Genomic DNA, 13,804 nt, shown 5'->3' with positions numbered 1-13,804 from the left:
GTAGAGCCAGGAGCAGATTCCAATAGCCCTGCATTTTCTATTATAACGCTGTTGCTGAGTAGATGTTAATTCCTTTTAAATATTTAATATCTATCTTTTCCTTCTTACCCATTGCCAACCACTTTGCTAACTGTGAGACAGAAAAACACACAGAAAGACCTTATAAGAAACTTTAAAGAAAGTAGGAATTAACTCAGGAATTTTTCCTATTTCAGGAACTTTCTGGGGTGTATTCTATATCATTGAAAATTATTTCTTTTAAAGAAGTAAATGAGAATGAGGGAAAATTTTTGTAAATATGATCTCTAGAAACATCACCTGCATACTTACATTTCTTTAGGTATATATCTTTGTGGTAGATATTGCATAAGACTCTCTTAAAATCGTCTCATATGCTAGTTTGAGGAGACATTTTTCCCCTAATTTGTCAATATGTCAAATACACAGCAATAAAATAGCAATAATCTATGAGGTAAATTCACTTGTAGTCTTTGGTAGTTAAAGAAAGGGATGGTTTTGACAATTTAAAATGTCACGTTTCTGCAAAATTTGATATCCCTGGAGTGCATATGATTACCAAGAAAATGGAAACATACTTGCATTTCTAATGGGAAACCAGCTACATTTGAGAAAGAAATGTAATTGCTGAATCACTGAAGCTCCTCTGGATTCTCTTTTTGTTAGATTTTGAAACAATGATGTAATGTTGAGACTGTAGTCAGAGATATCATGATGTTATTTCACCTATGATTTTCTTATCTTAAGTTGCAAGAAGGGGGACCCCTTCCAGGGCCCGGAACTGGGCTCTTATCTAACCCTAAGAAATGAATTGTCTGAGGAGAAACATGTGCTGACAAAGCGAGAGATTTTATTGGGAAAGGGCACCCAGGTGGAGAGCAGTAGGGTAAGGGAACCCAGGAGAACTGCTCTGCCACATGGCTCACAGTCTCGGGTTTTATGGTGATGGGATTAGTTTCTGGGTGGGCTTTGGCCAATCATTCTAATTCAGAGTCTTTCCTCGTGGTGCACGCATCGCTCAGCCAAGATGGATGCTAGCAAGAGGGATTCTGGGAAGTCGACGGACACACGGTGTCTCCTTTTGACCTTTCCCGAACTCTTCAGTTTGGTGGTGGCTTATTAGTTCCGTATTCCTTATCAGGATCTCCTGTCATAAAACAACTCATGCAAATAGTTACTATGGTGCCTGGCCAGGGTGGGCGGTTTCAATCAGTGTGCTTCCCCTAACAATTAGAGTTAAGTGGCAATAAAATTTTTCAACAGGGAGAATAAGGGATGCATTCCACATTTCACCTTAAAATGATCACAAAATCAGTCTGGGTTTGCCTGGCCCAGTAATTTGGGGATTAGTCAGGGGAAGGTATGCAGTCAATGTGTTAAGCCCCTGAAGCTCAGCTTCTGTGTGACACTGTCAGGAAAATATTTGAGAAGAGTTGGAAGGTCTTCCTGTATTTAGAGGGTTCAACCAAATCGTGTTGCTTCATAAGCCTTTTTTTTTTGGCAAGGCACTAAGGTTAAGTTGAGTTCAGTTCAGTCTCTCAGTTGTGTCTGACTCTTTGTGACCCCATGGACTGCAGCACACCAGGCCTCCCTGGCCATCACCAACTCCCAGGGCTTGCTTAAACTGTTGTCCATGGAGTCAGTGATGCCATCCAACCATCTCAACCTCTGTTGTCCCCTTCAGTTGGGGAAGTGAATTTTACTCTTGTAGGTCACCTGTAACAGTCTCCCATTACTTTTTGAAAGACTAAATCCTGTGGCAGCTGAAAATGCGTTCCTGACAATCACAGAAACTATATCATTGTATGTATTTTGAGCTATAATTCACATTTCTGTGAATAGAAATTTGGCTGAAATTTCCTTACTTCTTGCCTCAGACCTGCCCCCCCCCCCAATTGGGGGAGATTTAATAGAGTTTTGGTCTTTTACACTGAATCAATACTTTTTATTAGCTGGACTCTTCCCACATTTGTAGGTAAAATCATTCAACCAGACTATAGACACATTTTTAAGCTATAAAATTTCTGGATTCTGAAAGGTGAAATAAGATAAATGAACTTTTTTTTTTCTTTCACATATGACTATTTTATTAGACCAACAGAACATCACGGGTGAAATATTAGTATATTAGTGTTTAAGGATTTAATATATTTTAAAATAACATTGAATTCCTTTCCAATGTCTAAACTATGAACTAGTAATATCTGACTCAAGAATGATAAGCAGATCCAATATCTATCCATCGTTCTCTTGAAAGTATTATTTTTTTACTTTTAGCAATAATGCCAGTGACACTTCTCAAAACTCTTTAAGCTCAATGATAAGACATACTTCTCACTTTTTACTATTGAGCACTGTCTTAATATGAACTGGATTAAAATGAGGCTTAAATCTTTAAAGATAGTGATTATTATAAAGCTTTACTCTTTACTTGACATCTGATTCCATAAAAGGGAAAATGCAGTTTGGTTCAGTATGTGGTACATGTAAGGGAACAGAAATGTAGATCAGCATATTAATTTTCAGATGTCAATGATGAACCATATTTCATTTTTTTTAAAAGTAAAATACATATTTTTCATCACTAATATTCCTAGAACTGCCATTTCTCTTACTTTCATTGTAGTTAATGCTCAGCAGTTCTGTGTGTTAGAGCTACTTTATCGGACTATTTCCTAGTTACTAGCATTAAAACTGTGGGGCTTGGTAGAAGGGGAAGGGGTAATGGAAGAACATTTTTAGGGGGGGAGTATTATTTTACCTTTAATTTGTTATTTTTGTACAAAACAAGTTTCAATACATTTTTCTTACTTTTTGAATATTGAAGCATAGTTTACAATAGAGATGTTTAATTGCCAGATTTAAGTGGAAAAGATACATTCACATAGCTTTAAGTATTTGACCACCTAAAATATCATTCTTATATAGTTCAGTGAACATTTGAATGTTGTCAGAGAGGAAATGGACTTCCCTGTTGGGTCAAATGGTAAAGAATCTGCCTGCAACACTGGAGACCTGGGTTCAATCCCTGGGTTGGGAAGATCTCCTGGAGGAGGGCAAGACAACTCACCCTAGTATTCTTGCCTTAAGAATCCCCATGGACAGAGGAGCCTGGTGGGCTACAGTCCATGGAGTTGCAAAGAGTCGGACATGACTGAGCGACTAAGTACAGAACAGAAAGGAAAAAATTTTACTCTCTTTCTAAGTTCTTCTGGCTGGTCTAAGAATTAAATTGACATGAGACAAATTAACAGGCAAAAATCAAACAAAAATTGAATAACATGCGTACATAGGAGAGACCTAGAAGAATCCTGAGAGTCCCTTGGACTGCAAGGAGATCTAACCAGTCCATTCTGAAGGAGATCAGCCCTGGGTGTTCTTTGGAAGGAATGATGCTAAAGCTGAAACTCCAATACTTTGGCCACCTCATGTGAAGAGTTGACTCACTGGAAAAGACTCTGATGCTGGGAGGGATTGGGGGCAGGAGGAGAAGGGGATGCCAGAGGAGATGAGATGGCTGGATGGCATCACCGACTTGATGGATGTGAGTTTGAGTGAACTCCGGGAGTTGGTGATGGACAGGGAGGCCTGGCGTGCTGCGATTCATGGGGTCGCAAAGCGTCGGGCATGACTGAGTGACTGAACTGAACTGAACTGAACTGAGGGAAACTGAATAACTCACCAAAATGGCTGACAGTCTCACCTTAAATACCATCTTCAGCTCTACACAGAGAAGGACCTTGGGGGTAGTGATTTGAGACTCCGAAGCTGAGGAAGGCAATTCACATGGAGATGGAAAAGCAAATCTTTGGTAAATAAATGTTTCCTGGACCCTTCAGAGAGGGTGGGACACAGAGGCCCTGCTTAGTTTTCCCCATCTCATCATGCTTATATTCTTTGCAAATATCTCTAGTGATAGCTCTGTTCTGGGAATAGGCCCTTTATCTAAGTTCTTTTAGGAATTTAAGGGGGAAGTAAAAGGAAAAACTTCCTGAGCCCTCTGTTTCTTAAAAATAATCAGCCTAAATTAATCCTCATGTCAAAAATATATACGTTAGGGTGGCATTTTGCTCGTCTACAATGTGGCATGAAACATTTAACAGATAGCTCCACAGACAGACATACAACTGCTTACAATTGACAGAAAATGTTAAAAACAAATGGTTAAAATGTGCATGGGAAATGTAACACTAGTAGACTTGGTTTAATAATAAAGCTTAATCTGAGACCTGAACACAAATCTGCCTAGAAACTCCTATGGCACAGAACACTTTGCTCAAATACATTTGAGTATTTCTGCTTTTTTTAGTGTATAATGAAAACATGAAAGTGAAAGTCACTTGGTTGTGTCTGATTCTTTGCAACCCCATGGAGTGTAACCCACCAGGCTCCTCTGTCCATGGAATTCTCCAGGCAAGAACACTACAGTGAGTAGCCATTCCCTTCACCAGGGGATCTGACCAACCCAGGGATCAAACCTTAGGTCTCCTGCATTGCAGGCAGATTCTTTACCATCTGGGCCACCAGGGAAGCCCCTATAAAATCACCAGTTGACTTTACAAGCCCATCAGGAGTATGTGCTTAATTCACTTTCTCATATATTTGTCCCATCATTCAGTTACATCTTCCATCATATAAAACACATCTTGGATTTCCCTAACTTAGACTAAATTGCCAGAAAAACTCTCCTCTTCACCCTCTGCTTCTAGGTGCTAAATTTATTTCATAGACTTGTCCATCAATTATAGTTACTAGTGTTTCTTTTCTTTTCCTCTAGATCAGAGGTCAGCAAAGTTTTTCTGTAAAGGGTGAAATAGAGAAGAATAGCTTTACTGCTTTGCCAGGCAAAGGAAGCCATTGAAGGCAAAGGAGGCCACAGTGGGCTAATGACCTCCAAACTGTGTGTCCCATTCCAAGGGAGCTTGTGATGAGTTTTTTAGTAGTGGTTCAAGGAGCAAGGATGCTGAAAAGGATCAGGGTGCACGCAGGGCCTGCATTCCTTCAATAAACAGCTCACCTGGCATCGTGTGTTCTTATGAGGGGATTCTGTGGTTCTCAAGGTTATCAAACTCTGACTTTTTCTCTGGAATGAAGAGTGTTTCATCAAATAGTTAACATCTTCCATTTGGCTGGGATCTTAGTTCCAGTAGAAGAACTCAAAAATATTGTTATATATATATCCCTTGAGGAGGAACCAGGACCCTGCCCCAAGGTTGCATTATTGTTTCTCCTCCTTTTTCTCCTATCCCTTCCTTTCCCTGATTAGCAACTCTTTGAACATGCCCTTTGGAACTAGGGATGGTCATGGAGCCTGGGTGAAGCCTATGTCCTACAAATAAGAAACAGGGGAAATAGAAAGTCTTTTGTGTCCAGGAGACCCACAAGGCCCCACAAGTTTCAGAAAGTTTTATATATAACAAAAGAGAAACCAAATTTCCATAAAATTTCAACTGATGATATTTACATCGTCAAGTGTAATAATAATGAGTACAAAGTTTCATGTAGCAGAGAACTACTAATTAATGGACTTCTGTATCTGATCTTGGAAAATGTCTTTTCACACAGATAGGTACTGCCAAATACTGATATCAGTCCAGAAGCATATAGTTTTAACTCAACATATCTATCCTTAGAAGACATGTGAAAAATTCTATTAGATTTTTCCATCATATCTGCCATTTAGTCCGACTCGATTGAAGCGACTTAGCAGCAGCAGCAGCAGCAGCCATTTAGTGTGATTATATTGAAGATTAATCATTTCTTTTTCAAAAAAATATTTATTTGTTTGTCTGTGTTAGGCCTTAGTTACACCACAAAGGATCTTATGTTGTGGCACATGAGGTCTCTAGTTGTGGTGCACAAGTGCAGTAGTTGCAGTGCGCAGGCTTAGTTGCCCCATGGCATATGTGATCCTAGTTCACTGACCAGGGATTGAACCCGAGTCCCCTGCACTGGAAGGTGGATTCTCAACCATTAGGCCACAAGGGAAGTCCCAAAGATTAAACATTCATAATTGACAGTTAGGCAAAGGCTCCTTAATTCCATATTTACTGCAACACATTGCAAATTTGTGTGTGTGCACAGATGGAGATTTTGCTTATTTGAACTTCTAGAGGACTGGAGTGAAAATGACTTTACTGTAATGTAAGTTTTGCATATAAGCACTCATTAACCTTATAATTTTAGACTGATTTATTGAGACATGATCAAGTTTGCAGTAAAAACTAACAGCCAGAGTGAATTAGTATTCAATAATAACGGTCAAGGGAACTTCCAATTCAGCAACATTCCAGTCTTGGCTTTGAGCTCAAAAATAAACCTTTGCCACTTACAAGACAATTTATATTCTAACTACTCATACAGTAGGGCAAGTTAGAATATTCAGCTTGCTGTTTAGATGAAAGTTCACAGAATGAATATGGTTCCATTATCAGTAGTGAATAAAGTTCACTATTGACACTCCTAGTTCAATAACACATAATACACTCAAATATTTTGCAGAAAATACCTGCTGATGTACAACAAACATAGGCTTTGAACACCTTACATTTTCCCAAGTCTTGTATATTTGTCCAGTTAAACTTATTTTCTGTGTCACATTTATGTTATCCACCATTAATTGTAAGACACCTTAGCAGATTCCAGATCAGGTTTTGTCAAATTCTTTGAAAATATTCTTCTCTAGTCTGTTCAGCACAATTCATTCTTCAGTCACTTCAGACTTGTTATTGCTTCCTCAAGTAAGTATCAATAATTAAAAGTTGTTGATAGCATCTGTTAACTCATGAAGAAGACAAAGAAAATTACCCAATATCATTTGCCTTAAAAAAAAAAAAAAAAAAACACCATTGATGTTACTCTCAATGTGGTGAAATGCTAATAGTCTTAAGTTTATGTTATCTAGACCTGTTTCTTTGGTTATCTAAGCAAGCCTGATTTAATAATTCACATCAGTAAGTGGTTCTCTCTGATTGGCTAATAAATGAAACTTTCTGAAACTGACTTTTGTCACTCATTTTTATTTATTTTTGTGATGAAATTCTAAGATGATATGTTTCATTTTAATTTCCTAGTTCTTCTGTTGCTTTTCTGTGAATTGGAATGTTGTGATGAGTGCTTAGCCTGGTAATCTCAGTGCGTATTGAATTCTTTTTGTCACAGCTATAGTGTCATTGCAGAATAAACACAATTTGCATTTAAATGAAAGCATAATAATTTTTGTTCAACTGAACCTTAAAAATGGGATTTTCCAAACCCTTTATCCCACATACTAAGTTCACACATATAGAAAATATAGTCAGTTGCTGGGGTCCAGCCCTGGTGGGTCCAGGGTGATTCGAAGGGGAGACAGATAGGCGAGGAAAACTTATTTATTTAATTAATTAGAAATATAAGATTAGATTAGGAAGAAATAGTGTAGTAGGAAAATTAAGTGGAGAAAAAGATGCTGAATAACTTGGTTTACATGGAAAGCCAATAAAGTTCCAGACAAAGAGTTTGTACCATCTACGTTAGGCCACTGGCATCCTCTTGAATAGCGGGGGGGGGGTGGGGGGTGCCCCACCTTGGGCTCCCCCTCTCGTGGATCTTAGAAGCCAGGGCAAGTAAGTAGACATGGCGAGCCTCCACGCCCCAGATGGGAATTCAGCCAGAAAATAGAGTAAAGAGAAGACATGGGGGAAACCAATCCTTCCAGTGACTAGCCCGGCCTCTATTGTCTAGAAAGGCCTTTTATACCTTTTAGATTGTACATAGAGATCAATGGGTAATACAAAATTATGCAGTGTTAGCAGCCCAGACTCTTATCAAAACCAGGCTTTTCCCTCTGCATACCTAATTGTATATACAAGTCTTCGGTAATTTACATCATCTTCTGGCCAAAAGGGCCAATTAACATTTTACAGCCTTTTTTCTGATAAGGGTTTGTCGACCAGAAGACTTATTTGTGTTGTTCTTCTCAAAGTCTGGTACCACTCTCAGAAAGCACTAAATAAAGTTACATTCTTACATAGCAAAGATACAGCAATTTATAACAAGTAAAAGGAGTACAGTGATTTATAACAAAGGAAAGTAACTAACTAAGAAGTCTAGTGTTGCTAACATCAAAACTATTATATATTCTTATCCATATCCTGTTTACATTGATTAACATCCTCCCAGGTGCCTAAAAGATAAAGAATATGGAGATCTGGCAGCAGTCATTGAGTCAACAGTGAAATCCGTCACCAATATGATTTTTGGCTCTTTAGAAAAGGCTCTGTATCTTTAAGATGTTTTTAAGCTTTGTTCCTCTCACGGTTGGGGGGCTGCAAGCAATTCACAAGCTGTAAGAGGTCCGGGGGTCAGAGAGTTATCAGAGGGGGTTTTAAGCCAAGACATTCTTTTGCAGGAGACTGAAGCCCTGAATTAACTTTTTCCAGAGAGTGTCAGAAAAGTAGAAAAATAAAATAAGGCAGGCAGATTCTTATTTTTGGGGGGTACATGCTCAGGAAATACCAGGGGGAAAACCTGAGGCCTGATTCGCCTTGCCCATCAAGGCCTCTGCCACATGACCTTGTCACGGGTGGGATTCCTCATGCTGGCTCCTGGCAGTCAGTCAGTTCAGTCACTCAGTCATCACTCAATTGTGTCTGAATCTTTGTGACCCCGTGGACTGCAGCAGGCCAGGCTTCCCTATCCATCACCAACTTCCAGAGCCTACTCAAACTCATTTCCACCACATCGGTAATGCACATTCAACCATCTTATCCTCTGTCTTCCCCTTCTCCTCCAGCTTCAATATTTCCCAGCATCAGGTTATTTTCAAATGAGTCAGCTCTTCACATCAGGTGGCCAAAGTATTGGAGTTTCAGCTTCAGCAACAGTCCTTCCAATGAATTTTCAGGACTGATTTCCTTTACGATAGACTGGTTGGATCTCCTTGCAGTCCAAGAGACTGTCAAGAGTCTTCTCCAACACCATAGTTCAAAAGCATCATGTTCAGTTTTCTTTTTTTTTAATATAAATTTATTTATTTTATTTGGAGGTGAATTACAATATTGTATTGGTTTTGCCATATATCAACAAAAATCTGCCACAGGTATACATGTGTTCCCCATCCTGAACCACCCTTGCTCCTCTCTCCCCGTACCATCCCTCTGGATCATCCCAGTGCACCAGACCCAAACATACAGTATCATGCATCAACCTGGACTGACAATTCATTTCATATATGATATTATACATGTTTCAATGCCATTCTCCCAAATCATCCCACCCCTGCCCTCTCCCACAGAGTCCAAAAGACTGTTCTATACATCTGTTTCTCTTTTGCTGTCTCACACACAGGGTTATTGTTATCATCTTTCTAAATTCCATATATATGTGTTAGTATACTGTACTGGTATTTTTCTTTCTGGCTTACTTCACTCTGTATAATAGGCTCCAGTTTCATCCACATCATTAGAACTGATTCAAATGTATTCTTTTTAATGGCTGAGTAATACTCCATTGTGTATATGTACCATTGCTTTCTTATCCATTCATCTGCTGATGGACATCTAGGTTGCTTCCATGTCCTGGCTATTATAAACAGTGCTGTGATGAACATTGAGGTACACGTGTCTCCTTCAATTCTGGTTTCCTTGGTGTATATGCCCAGCAGTGGGATTGCTTACAGTCCAACTCTTACATCCATACATGTTAAAACCATAACTTTGACTAGATGGACTTTTGCTGGCAAAGTAATACCTCTGCTTTTTAATATGCTGTCTAGGTTGGTCACAGCTTTTCTTCCTAGGAGCAAGTGTCTTTTCATTTCATGGCTGCAGTCACCATCTGCAGTGATTTTGGAGCCTACAAAAATAAATTCTCACTGTTTCCATTGTTTCCCCATCTATTTGCCATGAAGTGATGGGAACAGATGCAATGATCTTAGTTTTCTGAATGTTGAGTTGTAAGACAGATTTTTCACTCTCCTCTTTCACTTTCATCAAGAGGCTCTTTAGTTCTTTGCTTTCTGCTATAAGTGTGGTGTCATCTGCATATCTGAGGTTTTTTGATATTTCTCCCGGCAATCTTGATTCTGACTTGTCCTGCCAGGCATTTCTCATGATATACTCTGCATATAAGTCAAATAAACAGGGTGACAATATTAAACCTTGACATACTCCTTTCCCTATTTGGGACAAGTGTGTTGATCCATGTCCAGTTCTAACTGTTGCTTCTTGACCGGCATACAGATTTATCAGGCAGCTGGGCAGGTGGTTTGGTATTCCCACCTCTCTAAGAATTTTCCACAGTTTGTTGTCATCCATACGGTCAAAGGCTTTGTCATAGTCAATTAAGCAAAAGTAGATGTTTTTCTGCAACCATCTCACTTTTTCAATGATCCAGCAGATGTTGGCAATTTGATCTCTGGTTCCTCTGCCTTTTCTAAATATATTCATCATTATTAAAACAGAGAATATGGTCTGTCTTGAGAAATATAAAATGCATATAAAATGTCTTTTCAAGATTGTGATAATTATTCTGGGTTGGTATGCTAGTATCTGTGTACCAATTCATAAATTTCTTGGCATTTATGACAACTATTAAATATCTTCCTATGATAAATAGCAAATTTGTGATGTGGTGGCACTCCCAGGATAGATTTTAATTTCAGACACTGTAAATTTGCAAACACAAGTTATTGAAGCCATTGAGTTGTAAAAGCATTGGATTGAAAGTATCTGCAGCTTAAATTTCATCCCTTTAAATATTTAAAAATCACCCTTCACAATCCTATTCATATGTTTAGTGGAACTCTTAAATGTAACACTGATATATAAGCTTTATGAGAAAAATAATTCTTTTTTCTCTTGCTTATTCCTTTACCTAGAACTGTGCCTGTTACATTGTAAATCCTCAATAACTGCAATATCTGGAAAGAGATATTTACTCAGGCACTCTTTTACTTACCTGTGTTTGATGCTCGTGTGCAATGTACTATGTTTTTCACTTTTAATGAATCATTTAACAAATACTTCTGTTTTTTCCGTCTTTAAAGCCAATGAAGGAAGTTGCACGACCTCACACACCCATGAAAGAAACAACTACTGTGGAGATCTGGACTCATCCCCAACCACAGGTTTGAAAGGAAACACAATGTTTCCCTTTAACTGATTTTTATGAATGTATATAAAAAAATCTTGTTATATTTCTTAATATATGTTCTTTGAAATTTCTTTAGGTGACTTTGCCCTCGACTCATGTGAAAATATGACTGTAAATACCTATTTCTTCCTAGTGTGGTTGAATAATAATAGTGGAGGTAGTTAATTTGTTAGATAAGATGCAAGCATCACCCAAAAAGTATCTTCTAAATGATTGTTTCACTGATGTTTAAGTCTAGTCACAAAGTAGTGGAAGAACAACAATAACAGAAATTGAGAACTACTGTTTTGTAGTATGACTTAACTTCAAGGTATATATGCGTGCATGTTCAGTTGTGTTAGACTCTGTGACCCTATGAGCTGTAACTTGCCAGTCTCCTCTGTCCATGGGATTCTCCAGGCAAGAATACTGGAGTGGGTTGCCATTTTCTCCTGTAGGGGAATCTTCCAGACCCAGGGATTGAATCTGGGTCTCCTTCATGTTCTGTGTTGGCAGGTGAATTCTTTACCACTGAGAAACCTGGGAAATTTGAGGTATAGGACAATTTGATTTTATGTTAATTTGGCAAATTTTAATATGACCTCCTTGAAACAAACCAGTGTGAATTTAAAAAGAAATTAAGCTATAAGTTATTTTTAAAGAATCCACTTTTACTCATCTCCATCAGGACAGCTCAGAATGAGACTGACAAAGCCAAGCACATTTGTTTTCTTCGTAGAGGCCTTAAGGGATTTTAAAAATGAAATGAGATCAATCTAAACGTTTGTTTGCAATTTGTTATTATGTAGCTGGTTTACCTAATGTTGCTAATAACAGAGAGGTCCTGCATCTGACCCCTTGGGTGCCAAATTAATAACCATAAATTATCCTCTACCCAGATATTTTCAAATATCTTTTACATGTTACTAAGGAAATAAATTTTTAAAAGGTAGATACATAAATGTATATCTAGAGTATTAGAAAAACAACCCAAAAGGAGTGAGGAGAGGATCACATTGTTTATTATTTGATGAGTGCTTCTGAAACTCATGGAAGTTGTGTGTTCTATAATAATAATATCCTAAAATATTTTGCAGAGTTAATTTATCCTCTTTAGGAAGAGTTGCAAAATTAATGCATGCACTGTGGGTAGAAATGATTAATTAAATAAAGTTCATTGCAACCCAGGAACTGTCCAAAATTACTTGAATCCAAATTCATGAAGTTCTGCCAAATTTCAAACTGACTTTCTGCTCTTGTACTTCTGATTCAGTCTCAAGAAAACTGATGAGAATGTAGAATACATGGTGATATAATCCACATCTATATACTTAATTAAGAACCTATGTAGTCTTCCGAATAGCAGTTTTGAGGAAAAGTACACAATTTTAAAATCTGTACTTTAAGGTCCAAAGATTTGAAATACTAGTCTAACATGAAGTGGGATACGGTAAATAGATGTCAAGTGAAATTAGACATTGTTAAGTAAGACTCTTCCTCTATGAATAAGACATTGCTCTATCAGCAATACATTTTTTAGCCAGTTACTCCTGATTGTAGTCTACTAAATTGAGTGCAACATAATTAACTGTACTAATTTCTTGCTGATTACTGATTCTCCTGTTTAAATCTTGTTAGACACACAATTGTTTCTTATACATTACGTTTTACTAGAGACTCTTTTATTAGGTAAATCTTGTAGGTATCTGACAGCTTTGAGTGTCCTTACTGCCTGAGATTTCAATTGAAATTTAAGATGTGTCAAAGAGTGGTGGATTGTATTGCATACTATTATTATGAATATGATACAGATAGGGACTTTCCAACCTTGTTTTTGGTAAACACTGTGCTTGCCTCTGAAAAGTTTAAAGAAAACATGTGTTTTATAAATAAGTTTTATAATTCCTTATATTTAGTAAGATATTCACTACTCATTTGTGGGATTTTAAAAGCAACAATCTGAAAACAGAAACTACTGAAATAGAACATAACCTTAAAATTGAATTATGTTTATTCCTCCACTGAAATCTGTAAACTCTTTGATAATACTTCCTTCTGCCATTCAGATGACAATTAATTAAGACTCATGATACAGATAGTGACTTGGAGGGTTTATTTCTTTTAAATGGGCAAATGCTGCAATGGTGTCCCATTAAGCAGAATTGTTCTTATCTGTAAAGTTCAACTAATTAAAGTAACTTGTGAAACATGAAGTAGTTCAGCTTATTCTTTGATAATGAAAATCAAAATGTAAGTGTCCATTTCCTTATAAGAAAAAGCCTTATAAGTAAATTTTTAGATTTTTATTACAATCTTTAGAAAATTATTAATACAACTGGGGTGCAAGTCTTGAAGTTCCAAGTTGGATTTTTAAAAATTAACATTATTTTTTAAAAATATTGAAAAATAAAGCAAATCATTTACAGCAGCTTTTTAGTGTGTAGGGGACAACTATGGGGTCATAAATATTCACAGCAGCTAACATCTTAGCATCTGTGTAGTACTGGGGGAAATAGAGAGCTACTCAGAAATATGTCAGTTCATGTGGAATTCTTATTTTTTGGTAATGCAGCATTTTATAATAACTTGATCTTTTCCCCTTGGATAATAAATTCTCCAGCTTAACCACCTTTTCTGCCCCTGATTCTTAGTAATTACAATGCTCAGCATGCAA

General features: G+C 37.4%; 1 protein-coding gene across 1 annotated transcript in view; it reads left to right on the top strand.

Annotated features, from left to right (window-relative positions):
- Positions 1–13,804, top strand: part of LOC108634446 (protocadherin-11 X-linked) — a gene marked incomplete at its 5' end in the record, with an annotated part of 732,405 nt that overhangs the window by 321,909 nt on the left and 396,692 nt on the right. Inside the window, one exon of the mRNA XM_018044115.1 lies at positions 11,045–11,125. Coding sequence (XP_017899604.1) covers positions 11,045–11,125 — 81 coding nt within the window. The remainder of the gene's footprint in view (positions 1–11,044; positions 11,126–13,804) is intronic.

This window comes from Capra hircus, assembly GCF_001704415.2.
Source record: "Capra hircus breed San Clemente chromosome X unlocalized genomic scaffold, ASM170441v1, whole genome shotgun sequence".
Classification (NCBI taxonomy): Eukaryota; Metazoa; Chordata; class Mammalia; order Artiodactyla; family Bovidae; genus Capra; species Capra hircus.
Note: the sequence above shows the minus strand (reverse complement) of the source record. Positions and strands in the feature narration are given on the sequence as shown.